Here is a 19397-nt window from a genome sequence, read left to right as displayed (position 1 = left end):
GTACCAAAGGACAGGGACCCTTGAGAGGTAAGCAAAAAATGTGATGAGCCTTATAATAAAGTTTTCTGGCTGTAGTATGGGCAAGTGGGTATTCCAGGCAAAGCCTGGAGACTCTAAGTTAAGGAGAAAGAGCTGAGAGATCAGAGGAACCAAAGGAGTTAGAGTTTGCAGGACAGAGTACTGGAAGGAGAAACCCAGTGATCTGCAGAGTTCACCTTGAGTATTCATTTTGCATGCAAAATACGTTCTCTGACCACAGTGAGATTAAATTAGAAATCAGTAATAAAGCCCTTGGGGAAGTCACCAAATATTTGGACATTAAATAATCCATTTCGAAATAACCCATAGGTCAAAGAAGAAATTAAAACCAAGAAATTTCAAAAATATTAACAATAAACCCATTACATGTTAGCATAAATAACATATTTTGATTAAAAAAAAAACTGTTTCCCCCTCTCCAAAAAATAGAAATAGAGATTTCTATTAGCCCAGATGGAATTACAGAGACTATATTTACTCTCCTCCACGAAAAAAAAAATCTAGAAAACCAGGTGAATGTTGAATGGTTTTTCAGATAATGGGAAACAGGTAGCACAGGACTGTGATCTCTGAGATAGAGAGAAAACAAATCATGACTTAGGCCAAAAGTTGCTGTGAACAGACAACATTACATTTCACAGAGATAGAAGGGAACAGGGGTTTCACAGCTTGGAAGCAGCAAACCTTGAAGATCAGCCTTATTAGAGAGGTCAGAAGTGTTTAGAGTTGATTGTGACCAAATTGGAGGTGAGGAAATGAGACCATTAAGGTAGACAACTTTTTGGGGGAGGTTTTACTGTGTTAAGGAGAGCAGAAAAATAGGGTCATAGCTGGAGGAGGGTGTTGGGTCAAGGGAGGGTTTTGTTTGCTTGTTTTTTTAAATTTGTTATTTAAATTGGGAGATATTTAACTCAGTGGCTTTCTGACCTTTTTGACTACAACCCACAGTGAGAGATACATTTTGTATTACTACTGACTATATACATACACGTGACTGAAACAAAAGCTTCACAAAATGGTATTTACCTTTTCCATTTTTAATGCATTCTGATACTTTCTATTCTCTTTATTATTTCATTAAGAAAAAAATGCTGGTTTGGATTTACTGAGTTGTTTTCATAATTCACACTCTAGGTTCAAAGGAACAGTCTCTCTGTTCACAGCTTCATGATGGAATCCCGAGCATAAGTTAGAGGTTAGCCTTTAATTATAGCAAGGACAGTTGTTTCATGGTAAGAACAAGGGAAATAGATCATAAGTGCACAGACAAGATATACTGGTGCTTGGAAGATGACTAAGTTTCTGTTAAAATGATTCTATATTTTTCAAAGTAGTGCGAGGCCAACTAAGAGGGGCCACACGGGGAGTGTCGAATATTTGAATGAAGAGAAGAAAGTGTGAGATAGTTATTTTGGAGAATAGTAGAGCAAACTTTACTAGAGAAAGATGCAAGAGTTTTATGGCAGTATTGAATGCCCATTTGAGAATTATGATCATGAAATTAAAGTGTCACTAGTCAGTTCAGGGCTAGATGAATAAGCCTGTAGTGAACATTAGCCATAATTGTTAAACTCTGTTCTTCATCCACATTTAGCTGGTTGGCTCTCATAGGTGATATGATGGTGAAAGAAATATATGGGATTTTACTTTGGAAAACACTGACTCCAAACTCATTTCTTGATTTAAAGTAGAAGTATCTCAGTGGCATCACTGTGGAAGGGTATGAGTCTTTTCTACTCTTGAGAGAGCCTGTTTTTAGTCTTTTGTACCACTGGGTTCTGGGTTCTTGGGCAGACCCAGAGACACTCTGACTGTAAGGGCTGGTCTAAAGAAGAGTAGTTAAAGTGATCAGGGAGTAAAGGGCTTGACTTCGTACTAAAAAAGATTACATTTAAACTTGGAGAGGCACAGAGGATGGAATGATTCAAGTATTCAAATCTGGAAGAAAATGAGTTGATTGAATGTGTACTTAGTCATGGATGCTCCCACAACTAGCTGAGCCACTTTAAACTTTTAAGAGGTAAATTCAGGACACATGGCCACCAGAACTGAGATTTTAAACTCTACAGTACTCCTTGCCAAATGGCAGATCTTCTAAAATGAAGTAAAGAAGTAAGTGGGAACAATGTTACTAGTCTTGATCTGTTGACGTTTTTCATTTTCTGAGTAGGGGTTATTGGAATTCTCTGGCTAAAGCCAGAGTAGTGGCTGCCATTTACTTTTGGTTTCCAGCCTAGCTGTGGGGTAATTAGATTTAAATCTGGGATTTTATTACTTCAGAAGATAATAAGTCATGAAGTCTCCTTAACTGTTAATGCGATTACTTTAGCAAATTTCTTGACTAATTCTTAAGTCTCCAGTCTTTATGTGTACAGTGGAGTGGCCTTAGTAGGAAAATAGCTTAGACCTGGTCTAACTAAATTATGTAGATCCCATAGTACAGTGTTACCCTTACCTAATAGAAACTACATAATGATGGTGGTAGTGTTAGCCCATTGATTCCAAGCAGCCAGAAAAATACAAGATAATCATCCTCAAGTGCGTAGAGTGAAATAGGACTTCAAAGAAATCACCTAGCCTGTATCCTAGATAGGATCTCACTTGTTTCTAAAGAGTCAGTTTTTTCCAGTGATCTTTACGGCCAGCATATATTTCTTTTGCTGACATTTTAACTGGTATCTTATTTAAAATGTACCATACATTTTATAGCCCAACATTAGTTTCACTAGAAGTTTTCATACATGTACCATACACATAAAAATACTGTAATTAGGAGCATTCTTTCCTGAGTGTCTTTGCTGTGCCTGTCAATATTCACATATAGGAATCCAACTATTTTCTTCCTTGTGCGTCACAATTTAGTGTTTTCTCTTCTTGTGTTAAAAGATAATTTTCAAAAACAAGTAACATCATTCTCATGTGGATGTAAAATGAACATGTGTTTTTATTAAAGATTTAAACTCATTAGCAGAGAGAGGACTGATATTATGAGGTGATCGAAGAAGGAGCCAAAGAATCATCACATTTACAGATGAGGAACATTGAAATGAATGTATAATGGGCAAAAAACTGGCTTCTTCCACATTGGAGGAGGGAAGTCAATTGAACCTCCACCCAACAGGATTTTGCATACCTATAGACAAGAATTATTTTCCATTGCTCTCAGTTATCTACAGCATACAGAGTTATACCATAGCTCAAAGGCAGTGAATGGCTGGAATCCTGGGAGAGTAGATTTAGACAATGCCGTAGTTCAACTGAAGCACAATTTTTTCCCTACACCCAGTAAATTCCCTATGCCTATGCTAAGGAAAATGGAAGAAACCAAGTGATAAAAAGTACATTGTTGATTTTTGTATGAAAACAGTGTCAAAATTTTGTTTTAACCATTTGTAGTATGGTTCTCTCTAAAAATTTTACAGGATTTATGACATTACTTTGGACTGTGGCCTAAGTATTTAATGTTGCTAGATAAGTAAACTGCAACCTCAGCTGCATGGTTCAGAATCACAAATACATGCCCTCAAGTCCCTGCAGTAATGATGACTGGCTGCTCTTTATTGAACAAATTGGTACATTAATAATGATGATCTTGAGGTCAGGGTTAATTATATTCAAAGGTGTTAAAATGGTAGTAAATAAAGATTAGAGTTAGTATAGTATCCTAAGATAAGGTAGAATTGGTTGGGAGAGATCTTAGAATCTTAAAGGGGCTCTACTGGGAAACCGGCCGGAAATGTGAAGAAAAAAAGGAGAGCTGGAGTAGACGGACATCCTTTGTTATTATGATTCAATTTTCCTAGAGGCTTCTATTTTAGATTCAGCGAATACTCTTAGTACTCTGTATCTTGAAAGATAGAATGGTATCATTTGTATATATTTAAGAAAGCGGGCATCTTTCATGCTCTTATGATTATGTAAAAGCCTCTCTAGAGAATGGAGTTTGGGAAGAAACCTAGAGTAGCAAACTGGGAATATCATGTTTCCATATTTGTATTTGAGGAAGGGAGAAGATAAAAAGAAGGTTCCATGACACTCCAGCCCTTTGTATTCTTATGCTTGGCAGCTTTTAAATTTATTGCAAGTGATTCCTAAGGATGCTGTTCTTGAGCAAGCTTGTACACCTCTGGTTTTTTTTTTGTTTGTTTTGTTTTGTTTTTGAGACAGAGTCTCGCCCTGTTGCCCAGGCTGGAGTGCAGTGGTGCAATCTCGGGTCACTGAAACCTCTGCCTCCCAGGTTCAAGTGACTCTTGTGCCTCAGCCTCCTAAGTAGCTGGGATTATAGGCACGCAATACCAGGCCTGGCTAATTTTTTTGTACTTTTAGTGGAGATGGGGTTTCACCATGTTGGCCAGGCTGGTCTTGAACTCCTGACAAATGGTCCACCTACTTCGGCCTCCCAAAGTGCTGGGATTACAGGCATGTGATACCACACCCGGCTAATTTTTTTTGTATTTTTAGTAGAGATGGGGTTTCACCATGTTGGCCACGCTGGTCTCGAACTCCTGACAAGTGTTCATGAGATTGTTAAAGGATATTTCTAGAAACTAGTTTAGCACTTGAGAAAATCTGACTGACTATTTCCCATTAAGAAAACTTTTTTTTATTAGTTGGACCTCTCTTGAATATCATTGATGGCTTGTATGTATTTATGAACATCAATATTACTCTTTCTGGGGTTCAAAGGTGATTGCTGCTTTTAGATTGCTGTGCATGAGGAAGGCTCCTGAAGTGCTGGGATTACAGGTGTAAGCCACCACGCCCATCCCTTGTACACCTCTTGATATTCAGTTTGTCAGTTGTAGATGGTTAACTTTCACAGTCCTAGCTTTACTGAGAAGATCTTTTGAATTTCAGGTAAAAAACATAAGAGTGAATTTCAGCTTCTAGTGGATCAGGCTAGAAGAGGATACAAGAAAATTGCTGGAATGTCACAAAAAACAGTAACAATAACAGAAGATGAATCTACAGAAAAGCTATCTTCTGTGTGCATGGGTAAGAGACTATAATTAAAAACAGACATATGTCGAATTTCATTATTTACTTTTAATATGAAAAGAAAATTAAACCAAAGAAATTTACTTTGGAGTTTCTAGTTCTTTGAAATGAGAAAAAGTATTTTTAGACAAACTTCATGTAGCAGTTTGTAAACTAGATTTATTACTATGGAGAAAATGGTTGGAAGAATGTCCTGAAGAAACAATCTCTTTTTGTCTGTCGTCCTTTCAGTTAATGATAAATCATAAATTTCTTTGTTATTTAAGCTTGAGGATGTTTTCTAGGTATAGAATTAATTGGTGGAGATCCTGTAAAGAGAGTGAATTATTTTTGTGATAGAACACTGGTGTTTACTTTGGATGAAATGCTCTGCCAAACAGTCTAAAGCTAACATACCTGGTAGGCTAATACAGAGCACATTCCTTAACTTTGATCCATTTTAAAGTTTGAAATTAATATTTTAATTCTATTGCTTGGGCTTTGGACCAGTGAACAAAAAAGAATCATAATAGGGGAAAGTGTGCAAGAAAATTCCTTATTATGTTTTTCTATATTGTGGTAAAATATACATAACACAATGTTTATCTTTTTAACCCTTCATAAATGTACAAGTCATTGGCATTAAGTACATTCACAATATTGTGTAACTATCACCACTGTCTATATCCAAAACATTTTCATCATTCCCAGCACAAACTTTGCACTCATGAAATAGCAACTCTTCCGTCCCCTCTGCCTCATAGCCCTGGTAATAATAATTCCACTTTCTGTGTCTATGAGTTTGCCCATTCCAGGTACCTCATATAAATGGAATTGTATAATATTTGTCTTTGTGTGTTGGCTTCTTTCTCTAAGCATAATGTTTTCAGAGTCCTTCAATGTTGTAGCATATTTTAAAATTTCTTACTATGATTATACAGTATTCCATAGTATGTATATGCCATGTTTTGTTTATCCATTTATCTGCTATGGTTATTTCCACCTTTTGGTTATTATAAATAACGCTGCCATGAGCATTGGTGCTCAGATATTTAAGTTTCAGCTTAGAGTGCGATTTCTGATTCATATGCTGGTTCTATGTTTAGAACCTTTTGAGGAATTATTAAGCTTTTCCATAGTGGCTGCATTATCTTACATTCCCACCAGCAAAGCATGAGGGTTCCAATTTCTTCACATCCTCATCAACACTTGTTATTTTCTGATTTTTAAATTTTTTTTTTTTTTTTGAGACAGAGTCTCACTGTCGCCCAGGCTGGAGTGCAGTGGCACGATCTTGGCTCACTGCAGGCTCCGCCCCCCGGGGTTCACACCATTCTCCTGCCTCAGCCTCCCGAGTAGCTGGGACTACAGGCGCCCGCCACCTCGCCTGGCTAATTTTTTGTATTTTTTTTAGTAGAGACGGGGTTTCACTGTGTTAGCCAGGATGGTCTCGATCTCCTGACCTCATGATCTGCCCGCCTCGGCCTCCCAAAGTGCTGGGATTACAGGCGTGAGCCACCGTGCCTGGCCTGATTTTTAAATTTTTAAAAAATTGTAGATATGAAGTGGTATGTCATTGTGGTTTTGATTTGCATTTCCCTAGTGACTAATAAACAATTTGTGCATAAAGTGCTGCCTCAGTATATAACTCATGGTCATTGAACAACTCGAACTTGTTCATGCAATTGTTAAAGGATATTTCTAGAAACTAGTTTAGCACTTGAGAAAATCTGACTGAATATTTCCCATTAAGAAAACTTTTTTTTATTAGTTGAACCTCTCTTGAATATCATTGATGGCTTGTATGTATTTATGAACATCAATATTACTCTTTCTGGAGTTCAAAGGTGATTGCTGCTTTTAGATTGCTGTGCAGGAATGAGATGTCTGAGAGGGTAAGGAATGTGAGAGAGATGAAGACAGACACAGAGTGACTGAAAAGATGGATTTTGTATAGCATCATACAACCAATATAATTGTTGCTCTTTAGAACAAACATTGAAGTGCTCATGTAAGTGAACAAGTTGCATATTCTCTCAAGTGAAAACTTAGCCTGTTTTTGTTGTGTGTCTCTGGGGAGCTCTGATGTCTGAGCCTCACTCTTGGGGCTCTATTTTGAAGTCCTGCATTCTGAGATCTAAGGGCAGGTAGGAAGGAGAACTTATTTTTTATGCCCACGGATTATTGAATGCTGTTTGTCCCCAAGAGGGAATATATCTTCTAGAAGTGTATGTAAGAGTGCAAGAAGTAAGAAAAGAATACAATGTGCAAAAATAAAAGATTGTTTTAAGTTGAATTCCTGTTCCCTGGTTTGCCAGCTTGCTTGCATGTGCCTCACTAGTTGAGTAATGTAGTCCCTGGGTGAACCCAGTTGACTGGGGGATTGGCTCCTCTTAATGTGATCCTGGTATCTGTTTACAAGAGGAGTTCCTAGAGATTCAGGATGGTCATCTTGGCTAACTTCTATTTCCCTTTTCCAGATATACATTAGAGGGTGCTGTTTTGTTTTGCTAATGATAGTTTATTGATAGCCAGATGACATTAGGAGCATATTTTTAGGAATTATACTCTTGTGAAGTATGCTGTTCTCCTAGTGTAACAAAAACTTAGAACTATTTCTGAAAAAAATTTGACTATATGAACTTGGCAAGGTTTTTTGAAGAATTTGTTATGTTCTTTCCCCATAAATTCTCTCTGTATAACCAAACCTTGACAATTGTATTTTTGGTGTGCTTTGCTGAAGACTACTTGCCTCTACAAGTGCTTGATGAGTGATGTGTGAAAGCTCCGTTTCTCTGTGAGGAAACACATGAAAGGAGCTCTGTACTGTTATTAGCACATGTAGCTTGCATGTGAAGTACCTCCTCAGTTCCTCAAAGCTAAGGACAGCACAGATGAAAATCCCAGCAGAGTTCATGATGAGTGGGAGAATCCTGGGCACTAAAGAATCTTTCACAGATATTCTTCCACTCATATTTGTGGAAAATTGGCCATACCCATATGCCACATTTTTGTAAACACTGCATCCTTCCAGCTTTTTGGGGTCTTTATTTTTATCTGCAATAAGAGACCTTGAAATCTGAGAATATGACAAAGAATGCATGGAAATGTGATGTGTATTGGATCAAATGGAAATATTCCTTATGTCTGATTAGTTGTCCTTTTCCATAGAGAATAATTAGATTTTATTTAACAGGTTTAGAAAAATGTCCAGATAGATTCACTATCATATAATAGTAACAAATATTGTGGTTGTCTTATTAGTTGAATCTGTAGTCTTTTTTTGGTTGTACTTCTTATGTTGGTTTGTCAGTGTTCTCTGATCTATGAAATATGCAAGAATTCCTTAGTGATGTGTTAATAGAGGTCTCGTTAGAATTACAAGATTCTTCCTGCTCTTGGTTTTAAAATAAATTTTATTTTTAAACTAATTAATCTTGGAAAAACATGAGCTGGACAGTATAATTAGATAGCACCATTGTAGTGTTAATTCTTGCTCTCTGGCTGTCACTAGAGTTCTGGAATCAATGTGATGTATACTTCAACTTTACTAAGTGCATATGGCAGTATTAAGTGTTGCGGAAGTAATAGGCGTACAGAAGTTGTAGATTTTAAGGTACTCTTAAATTTATTTTTTCCTAGGACAGGAAGATAATATGACCTCAGTAACAAACCACTTTTCTCAATCAAAGCTGGACTCCCCAGAGGAATTGGAACCTGACAGAGAAGAGGATTCTTCTAGCTGTATTGATATTCAAGAAGCTCTTTCTTCATCAGAATCAGGTTCATGCAATAGGTAAGAAACATGCAGTAGTTGATTATTTTAAATATCTACTTCATATGCACATGTAGATAGATAGGCAGAAATAATTAGAAAGTAGCTTTGAGGCATGGTATGGTGTGTCACTCTTACATTTCCGTCCCCTTTTACTGCTGGGTCATCTTCACAGTGATAACAAGGCAGGATTTGGGAAGGTAGTGCAGGGATTAGAGGATGAGTTTGGTCTCTACTGTATAGCCTTTATGTAGATATTTTTCCTACCGTTGGAAAAGAAAGCATGATAGACAGTGAAATTTTTGTCAAGATGATGAGTAAAGGAGATAAAAACAACTATATTGGAAAACAGAAATGATCAGAAAGACATGGTGCATAGGAGAGTCTAGAAATGAAAAGTTTAAGTGAGTAAATAGAATAGATGGGGAAACTTTAAAAATGAGAAGTTTCGTAATGAGTCATTTTGAAAAGATATTTTAAAAAATATATAGGGTTTATTTTACACACACACACGCACGCACACACAGACATGCAAGCACACACACATACCATTTTTTGTTCTGGTCTTTCACTTAATGTTATGTCATAAATGTTACGTTTCTATAGGTTGGCACAAAAGTAATTGAAACCACAGTTACTTTTGCACCAACATAATAGCTTACGTTTATAATTGATATTTTTTAATGAGTACAGTATTCTGTTATGTCTCTGTACTATAATTTACCAGACCCTTCAGTTTCTGTTAGAGCTCTACATTTTTCCCAGTGTTCTACTTATGTACCTGATGCTATGGTAAAGCTCTTCCTTTTCTATTGAATACTTTTTTTTTTTTTTCATTTTTTTGAGATGGAGTCTCACTCTGTTGCCCAGCCTGGAGTGCAGTGGCGTGATCTCGGCTCACTGCAACCTCCACCTCCCAGGTTCAAGCATTTCTCCTACCTCAGCTTCCCAAGTGGCTGGGATTACAGGCCTGTGCCACCACGCCTGGCTAATTTTTTTTTGTACATTTAGTAGAGACAGGGTTTCACCATGTTGGCCAGGCTGGTCTTGAACTCCTGACCTCAAGTGATCCATCCACCTCGGCCTCCCAAAGTGCTGGAATTACAGGCATGAGCCTGTACCTGGCCACTTTTCTTATCTTTATTATTCTGATAGGTAGGCATTGCCCTGTGAATGAATTGTACTGATTTAAAATGCCTGCCTATCAGAATCATTGCTTAGTGCCAGTGTTATTTAATGACTCTGAAACTTAGTCAAGAGAGACACCCATTTGATTCGGGTAACATACCATAGAAATCAGGAAAATATTCAAAGTTAGAAGGGACTGCCAGTCAAGACCAAATTCCTTTAGTAGAATCATAACATACTAGAGATATGTGGTATTTATTTATCTGGTCCAACTGGGCATTCTCAGGGTGGGATTAATGAGTATATTACATAGATTTGGCCTTGCTGTGCTGAAGACACGCCAGTCTCCTCACCAGCTTCATACTCAACCCCTCAGATTCTGTTATCAAGGACGCTTGTAATCAAATTGAAGCTTAAGTGGTAGAGGAAATTTTCATTTTGGGGATGTTCCTTGTCTTTCACTTCATTTTTCCTTGTGGGGTTCAGTGTTGTAAGTGATTTCTATTATCCCCCTGTATTTTATTATTTGATTTTTATTTGTATCAGTCATTTATACTGCTGACAGTTGAAAGAATAAAAACAATGAAGCATCCTTATTTTGTTTACCAGCCCGTTTAACTTCAGAGTTTGGTTTAGTGTCTAGTTGTAGCAGTGGATATTTTGCTAATTAAAAAAAAAAAATTTCCTTTGCATTAGACTCTCAGAGAGGATAATCTTTTGTTTCTTAAGTTTGTAAGTTAAATGTAAGCACAAATGTTTAATTCTCTTTTGAACTTGAATTTTTGTAGACATCCACGAGAACTCCAATATTTGGAACTAACCTAATGTTCTTATTTTTTTTTCCTTAAAAAAATACAGCACTTTACTTTTTATAAGAATTTAAAGTGATTGACTTAAAAGGAATGTATTCTGTCTCTATTTTTCTTCTGTCTTTAATACAATGTTTCCTAACCCTTTTCTTCAGCACACATAGCAAATGATAGTATTTCTGTGGCATGCCAGGATAAAGAGATGGTGCTGCCATGGGTTTCAGCCACCCTGTATCTCACTGTGGGCTAGGGATTAATGCCTAGTGTACAACTACCCTGTGGGTGGGGGAGAGAACACACCAATTAGGAAGCTTAGCTTTTATTATATGAATACACCGTTGAACAGTTGAATAGGTGGGACATACATAGACAAATAGGCTCATGGTGCTCCTGTAGTAGAAAGGACAGCAAGAGCATTTGAAGCGCCCTTGTTTTGGGGCAGGTAAGGCAATGATTGAGTCAGTTGAAAAAGAAATTAACTGACTTAATCTCATGATCCTAGTGAATGGGAAAGCCAGTTTTCTGAATTCAGATATGATGCTTTCTTCTGCTTGCTTTTGCTGTTCTCCAAATCTCAGAAGGCACTGAGGCCAGATTAAAAGTTAAGTGAACAGGTGACATATTAAAGTTACAGATTTATGAGTTTCCCCACTCCACTGTTATCATGTAACTCCAGAACCTTAGAGGATAATGGAAGACAAATTCAGTCCAATGCTATTTTTCAGAGTAGAGTCTATCGTGTTTTTAAAGTTAAAAATTATCAATGTACATATTAAATACAAGTTTTTCAGATTTAGAATTTGCTCTTCTGAAAAGAAGAGTCCTAAATGTCTCCTGGACAGAAAACTCTGGTTCTGGGGGTTTTAGGATCCAGAAGACAGCATTCCCAGATGGGCTTGGGTTAGTTCACTTGATTTGCACGTGAAAGATGTGAGGGTACAGGAACTGTGTGGGTTGGGGTGGTCAGAAAAGAGGGAACAGATTTGGCTATAGCAAGAGAGAACTTTTGCAGGTTGTTTTTTAGGACTAGATCTAAACATTTTAAAATCAGCATTTCAACTAGGATTCCTGGATAATGGGAAAGTCCAGTGTTTGGAACAGCATGTATAGCATGTGACCTCTTTTCTAAAAGGGGGAGGAATACTTATATTTGTTTGGTTTTGCATAAGGAAACACTAGAAGAATACACAACAAACTAATGAAAGTGATTGCATGTTGGAGACAAGAGAAAACAGGTTGGATGGGAACAAAGGAGGAAGTGGGCCAACTCAGTATACATCTTTTATGTCATTTGATTTTGAACCATGTAAATATATTAATCTACTTTAAACAAACAAAAAGAGAGCAACTACTGTTTAAACCTTACTCTTTATAAAGTTTTGGAAATCATCTCATCAGTGTTAATCGTCATCATAAATTGGTTAATGAAGTTTGGTGGTGTAGACAGTAAGGAAGACAAATATATTAATGAAACTTTGTAATTTAGAGGGTATTGGAATTATTAGAAAAATTACTAAGTAAGTGTTTATGTTTCTCGTCAAATTGAGAGAAAAAACATCAAACTAGTGGAACAATATCCTAAGTTGGAAGTGAAGTATCTTACTGTAAGTCAATGATGGCTTTGTATTTTTTAAAATCTTCATAATTGCTATTGGAAAGTTGACATTATATTTCATTTTATAACTTAAATGTGACATTCGATGAATTTAATGTTGCCACAAAATCTTTTTCTACTAAAACTCATTACTGTGTGTATTTTATTACAGCCTTTTTTGTGGGAATATTTATGAACTTTAGAATACCCTGAAAGCTAAATGGTTCATTCTGTTTCAGATGGTGAGTTTTTTTTTTTGTTGGAAGTTTCTAGAGAAAATGTGAGAACATGAAATAGTTCTTCAGTATCTTTTGCATTTTTGAAAGAGCTTCAGCCGGACACAGTGGCTCACAACTGTAATCCCAGCACTTTGGGGGGGCCAAGGCAGGTGGATCACCCGAAGTCAGGAAGACCAGCCTGGCCAACATGGTGAAACCTGGCCTTTACTCAAAATACAAAAATTAGCCAGGCACAGTAGCATGTGCCTGTAATCCCAGCTACTCGGGAGCCTGAGGCAGCAGAATTGCTTGAACCTGGGAGGCGGAGGTTGCTGTGAGCCGATATCGCGCCACTGCGCTCCAGCCTGGGCGACAGAGTGAAACTCCATCTCAAAAAAAAAAGAAAAAAAAAAAAAGCTTAAACTGGGTGTGGTGCATGAGACAGACCATCTTTTGGATGAATGGAACATTTGTTTTAGGGGAATGTATCTTTGTCCAAGATACTGTGACATCAAGTCCTTGAAATGTGTATGACTCCTTGAGATCCATGTACCTAGCAGTCAGTCTTCTTTATTTCATTGTGGGAGGTTAGCTCAGCCATTGGCTTTATGACTCTGGAAAGGTGCCTGGCATGTGGAATTTTAAATTAATCTCCCAGAGTTTCAGTTTCCTCATTGAAAAAATGGAATAATAGCTTTTTTTGTTTGTTTGTCTCTCTAACTTCCCTGGATGAGTCTACAAAGCAAATTAGATGATCATATATTGTGAATGCTTTGTAAATAGAACGTAAACTTATTGTTGCTTGGTTTCATCTCTTGTTAAGGATTTTGCATGTATTAAGAAGTTATTTTTATTATTTTCTCTTATCTGAAGCTCTCTTCGTTTTATCTTTTTTTAGTTCTAGTGGAGAGCAGTGAAACTCTTAGCCTTGTTTTTTCCAGAACTGTGTTGATGTTTTTGTGACAAAAACCTTATTGATAAATAGGCAGGAGAGGGTATTCTTAACTCTGGTAAAATCAATAGCATTTGATTTTTCTGCTACCACTAATGAAGCAGCACAATGTGGCAAAAGAAGATGAGTTTTGCATTCCTATTCCTGTTTTTCTACTTACCTTAATTTCTCTCAGCCTTTGTCAAATGGGGAGAAAACTTAGGGTGCTTCTGTGAATTAAAGCTAATGCGAAGGCTGGATGTGGTGGCTCACACCTATAATCCCAGCACTTTGAGAAGCCAAGCAAGGCGGGAGGATCACTTGAGCCTAGGAGTTTGAAACCAGCCTGGGTATCATAGGGAGATGCCATCTCTACAAAATATTTAAAAATTAGCCAGACATGGTGGTATGCACCTGTAACTACTCAGGAGACTGCGGTGGGAGGATTCCTTGAACACAGGAGGTTGAGGCTGCAGTGAGCTGTGATTGTACTACTGCACTCCAGCCTGAGTGACAGAACAACACCCTGTCTCAAAAAAAAATAAAAAATAAAAAAAGCTAATGTGTACAAAGTAATTATCACTGTGGTTTGTAGAGGTAGTTGCTCAGAACATGGTAATTTTTGTCATTGTCATAATTGAATGAGTTTTTTGGAACCTGGAACTTTACTATTCTAATACGTTAGCCAACTGCTAAAATATTTGGCATATAAACTATTGTTCATCTTACAGATTACTAAAAATAGGGGTTTGAGGAAAGATTCATGGTAGCTGACAGAATTTATTTAAGTACCATTGTCTGGTAGGCATGTCATCCTGCATTGATCCTCCAGTGATCTACCCTTGAAGAGTTATTGTTTTAAATTGGATATACTCAACCATGTTCAAATTAGTGCCACAATTAAGGGAAGAAATAGGGGCGGGTAACTACTAGATAATAGAAAAATTCCACTTGTAGGTAATCCTTAATCCTCAGGATTTTTATAGCAGATGTTTGCGTTTCTTCCTACCCCACAGTACCCTGTGTACCTGCCATGCTGGTTCTGATGAATTTACACCCTGGTGTCATAGAAACAGTGGAAATCAATTAAAATAGAGCACATAATAATCAGGTTATCTCGGGCAAATTGGAGCATGGTGCTGAGGCAATTGTTCAGATAATTCAGACCCAAATCTGTTTTATGAAAATGGATCTGACATTTGTTGAACATTTACTATGTACCAAGCTCTATGCTAAACATTTAATGTGTTATATTGAATAAGCTTTTAAAAAGCCCTAAGGAATACATGTATCATTATCCTGATTTTATATGTGAGGATATTGACACAGAGGAAAGTTAAGTAACTGGCCCAAAATTACACAGTAACAGAAATGGGACCTCAACTTAACTTTTTCTGACACTGAAATCTGTGGGTTTTTTCTCTAACTAACATTACCAGTCATACATTTGCCATAGGTATTTGACATCTTTCTTTTCAGCTTCAGTAGTAAATTCTTTACTAGTATAATGAAATAAGATGCTACAAAAGGAATATGCGAAGATAGTGTTTTCGTTTGCTGAAGAAGCTGTGCTACTTTCCGTCAGAGAATGACAAGAGTGAGATACTACAGAAAAACCAGCTTGGCAAGGTGTGCATGTGTGTGTACCTGCACACACACAGAATTAGCTTACATTTCTGCAACTTTGACCTGAAAATAAGGCTAAAAGCTGACTAAAAGGTGTGAAAAATAAGTTGCAGGTGTTCTAAATAAGCCTATTAACATCTTCCTGGACCAAGGTTGGGAATTCCATCGAATTCAAGATTCAGTTTGGAATCTTTGCCAGTGAGTCTTTCTCACATGTAGTCTATATATTAATATCCACTGTAGCCTGGACCAGTAGGGACATCAGAGAGGGCCATTTGAATGCCCTTCCATAGGGGAGCTGTAACATTCATGTACCAAACCTTAACATTCATCCAACTTCTTGAAGCTTTGTCTTCCAGAATGTTTCAAGACCAGATAGTAGACAAGCTGAAAAAGTTCCTTGTTCTAGACTTTAAAGCTGTAGTTGCGTAGGCTTGTATATGCTCTGACCCCAGAAATATCAGAATGAGTAATTTCTCCTTTGGAGGATTTTTTAAATGTCTTGAAAGAATATTAAAGGAATTTTTGATCTTCAAGGCATATTAAAATGACTAAGACTTCAAAAATATTAATTGCTTTTATCCGCAGGGAAGCGATCTGAGAGTGATAATTTTAGTAACACTGACTGCTATACCTAAGTGTCTTTTTGTAAAATCCTATTTGTGAAACTATGTTTAATTTTAGGAATGTGGTTTTTGAGCAGATATAGTAATAAGTACATTACTTTAAAAAGGAATGAGCAGTTCTGTCTGGTATTTTAATTGTATTAGCATCAACTGTGTTTTTCAGTGGTGACTAGAATTGGAACAGCAGATATAGCAGATAATCCTGAAACTTCATTCTAGATAAAATTCTGAACCTCCCAAATTTCATATCAGTCCATTTAGTGATTTGGTTATCATTCAGGTGAGTGCCTGAGGTGGGGCAGAAGGAAAGATAATGGGAATTGAAGACACCAGGGAGCTGTGCAGCCTGGCTGGGCAGTGACATTGAAGTCACAGAGGAAGAGGAGATTGTAGGCAACTTCTGAGATGTGTTTTTTGTTAACCACATCTAACATCTGTTTTCACTGAGGTAGCATAGCAAAAAATCTCTTACATTTATGTCATTAGCTTACTGCAAATATTTTCCTTTAATAAATCAGTGATTTGTGCTGGTGATTTGAAAGCCCCTAGGTAAATTGATCACAGACTCTACTAGGTTAGTTGACAGGCTTGGCCATCCTCCTTTCTTAGCTAGAATAGTAGAGAAACTTCGTGACCTTCCTGTTTAAAAAAAAAAAATTGTTTGTGTCGTGGAGCACGGTGGGGTGTTGGCAAGAAGTTTACTTTACTCTTTCTCCAACTCTGTGTGACCCCTGCCAGGCCCCAGAACTACGTGATCCTTTGCAGCTCCCATTTCCCTAGCTCATGAGTTTTCAGTAGGAGCAGTATCACCCCCAAAGGGTGGAATTTTGTTTTTCGTGGGGGTGGGGAGTGGGTAAAAATGTTACTGTGTATATGCATAAAACACACACATATATATATATATGCTTTATATGTGTGTGTATGTGTATGTATACACATACACACAACACATGAACAAATAGACACCATATTTGTGGTATTAAAATTTTATGGGATTCGGGGAAAAGTGTAAAAAGGCTGCTGAGGAAGATGATCGTTTTAAAAGCTTGAGAAACAGTACCTTAAGCACATCAGGTAAAGAAGAATGGATGACACTGGAGTAGAGAGAAGGGAGTGAAAAGGTTGGGTTAAAACAGCTTCAGCTTTGTTTAAATTGGAGTAGTTCTCTCTGAGGTAAGGAGTAGCAGGAATTGGGGTCTTGTGAATAGAAGGGTTTAGAACAACTTCTGTTGAAGTAGGGGTGGCAGGGAATCTCAGCCTCCCTGGCTAGTGGAAAATACTAAAGATGGTAAAATCTGCCTCAGTGTTCTTCAGCGCCTTTGGTCTTTGCTCCTCCTCTCCTAATGGAAACTACATTTGGCTCTCTCTTTCCTTGCCCACCCCCACTCTCCCTCCTTCCTCTTATGGGTAACCACTGGTTTGCTTTCTGTCACTAGACTCATTTGTTTTTTTCTAGAATTTTTTATAAATGGGATGATACAGTCTTCTTATTGTCTGTCAATACTGATGTACATATCCTTTTAGTTCCAGTTCAGACATCATAAGAGATCTTTTAGAAGAAGAGGAAGCCTGGGAAGCATCACATAAGTGAGTTCTCATAATCATGAAATAAGCATGCACTTTGACATGAGAAATTATACTTCTATACAGCTGATTTTCAAACAAAATGATATTTGTGCTTTCTGGTTTAAAGAAGTAGTAATCCTCATGCAAGGTAAAGATTTTCAGTTTACTACTTGTTTCTATATGTTTCTGCTAAGAAATGGAATCCTATGTAATAACTGTAATTATGTATCAGATGTTATTTCTGTATGGATAAATTGTTCTTATGGGCAATTAATACAGTCATGCATCACTTAACAATGGGAATATGTCCTGAGAAATGTGATTTCATTGTTGTGGGAACATCAGAGTATACTTACCTAGATGGTATAGCCCACCACACAGCTGGTCTTTAGGGTATAGCATATTGCTGCTAGGCTACAAACCTGTACAGCATGTTACAGTTAGCACTTGTAATACAATGGTACCTGTTAGTGTATCTAAACCTAGAAAAGGTACAGTAAAAACATGGTGTTATAATCTTATGTAATTGCCATAATGCAGCTAGAGCGATCTTTTCAAAATGCAAATCTGATCACTGTTACTCATCCCTCTGCTCTAAAAATCTTGAATGGCTTCTTGTTCCTTTTAGGTTCAAGAAGGGACTCTTTAATATGCCTAAAAGGTCCTAAATGATTGGATCTCTTTCTTCAGACTCATCTCTTATTATTTACTTCATATTTATATTCTCTCTGCTTCATCATATAGACGTCTTAGGTCCTCCTGCATGAAAAGCTCTCTTCCACCACAGAGCCTTTGAACTTGTCCCTCTACCCAGAATGTTCTTTATTTTTTCATCTAGTTTACACCCCTACTCAGCAGCTCAAGTTCTTCCTGGATCCAGTCCTCCTACTGTAGGTGCTTACAGCACTGTGTCCATCTCTTTCCAGCACATTTATATGATTATTTGTTTGTCCATCACTCCTACTGGTTTATAAGTTAGGCATTTTAACCCCACTGTCAACATGAGCCTAACTCATAGTAAATACATGTGTGATCTCATTTAAATATAACACTATGATGTACTATTATCCCTGTTTTACAGTGAGGAAACTGAGGCTCAAAGGGGTAAGTATCCAGCCCAAGGTCATATAGCAATAAGTAATAAGTGATGGAGATGAGATTCTAACCTAATTGTCAAAAGTCAGCACCCTCAACCATTAAACTCTACTGTCTTTCCAAAGGAGGAGAGGCTTGCTGTGCAGTTGACATTTTGTAGTTTCATAGCTGAATCACTGGGAGAGTGGAAAAGTGTGGTGTATCCAGGGCATACATGGTTTTATTATGAGATATTTGGTGGTTCAAGCAGTAGCATTTTATGTAAGTTTGAGATTTTGGCTGCATTACTGTCTCTCACCTAAGCATTATTTAACTTTGAGTTCTGGAAGAGGAGGAGACTCCTTAGCTAACTACTTTCCTCTTGTACCTCTTCATACTGAACTAACCCTGACACCAGTGACTATGAGCCCAAGCCTGTTCTTGATAATGATAACTTCTTAAAGTCATTACTACCAGAAAGCACTTAGAAAACGAATCCTATCATTTCAGTTTTTAAAGCGAGAAAGATACAAGAGCTCATCTAGCCCAACCCATTTGTTTTATAGAGAAGGAAGCTCGGCTCCAGAGAGGTAAACTGACCCTTGGTCAAGGTCCAAGGACTAGTTAGTGATACCGCCAGGATCAGAATCCAGGCCTCCTGATTTCAGCAGAATATAGACTAGTTTAAATAGCCTCAGTTCCTTCTAAGGAAGAACTTATGCTGTGATGTAGTTTTAAAAGCAGAATCAGGAAAAGCCTCCAGAGCTTTACTTTTCAACAAAATGTTGCAGTTCTACAAATACCCATCTTAAGCTTACAGGCATTTTTTTGTAGTACCACAGTGGCATATTTGAGATATTAGTCTTAGAACATACCATATCGGTTCCAACACATTCTCTTAATTCCACAAATGATTTAGAGATTTCGTTAGCAACACATGGCTCCATATAAAGCCGTGTTTTTGTAAGCAGTAGGAAACTTATTTTCTACAGACTGGTCTTGGGGTCTTGTATCTACATTTTGTATTCTTCTAT

At 37.3% G+C, this 19397-nt stretch overlaps 1 protein-coding gene across 2 annotated transcripts in view; it reads left to right on the top strand.

The window, feature by feature from the left end:
* The window catches only part of RAD18 (RAD18 E3 ubiquitin protein ligase), an 89410-nt gene that overhangs the window by 57042 nt on the left and 12971 nt on the right, over positions 1-19397 (top strand). For both annotated transcript variants that reach the window (XM_058437199.1, XM_032149569.2), the window contains 3 exons: positions 4897-5034; positions 8659-8812; positions 17248-17310. In XM_058437199.1, the coding sequence (XP_058293182.1) occupies positions 4897-5034; positions 8659-8812; positions 17248-17310 (355 nt within the window). The remainder of the gene's footprint in view (positions 1-4896; positions 5035-8658; positions 8813-17247; positions 17311-19397) is intronic.

The sequence above is a fragment of the Hylobates moloch genome, unplaced genomic scaffold (assembly GCF_009828535.3).
Source record: "Hylobates moloch isolate HMO894 unplaced genomic scaffold, HMol_V3 SCAFFOLD_4, whole genome shotgun sequence".
In the NCBI taxonomy this organism is placed as follows: Eukaryota; Metazoa; Chordata; class Mammalia; order Primates; family Hylobatidae; genus Hylobates; species Hylobates moloch.
The sequence above is the reverse complement of the archived record's forward strand: the minus strand, read 5'-3'. Positions and strand labels throughout refer to the sequence as shown.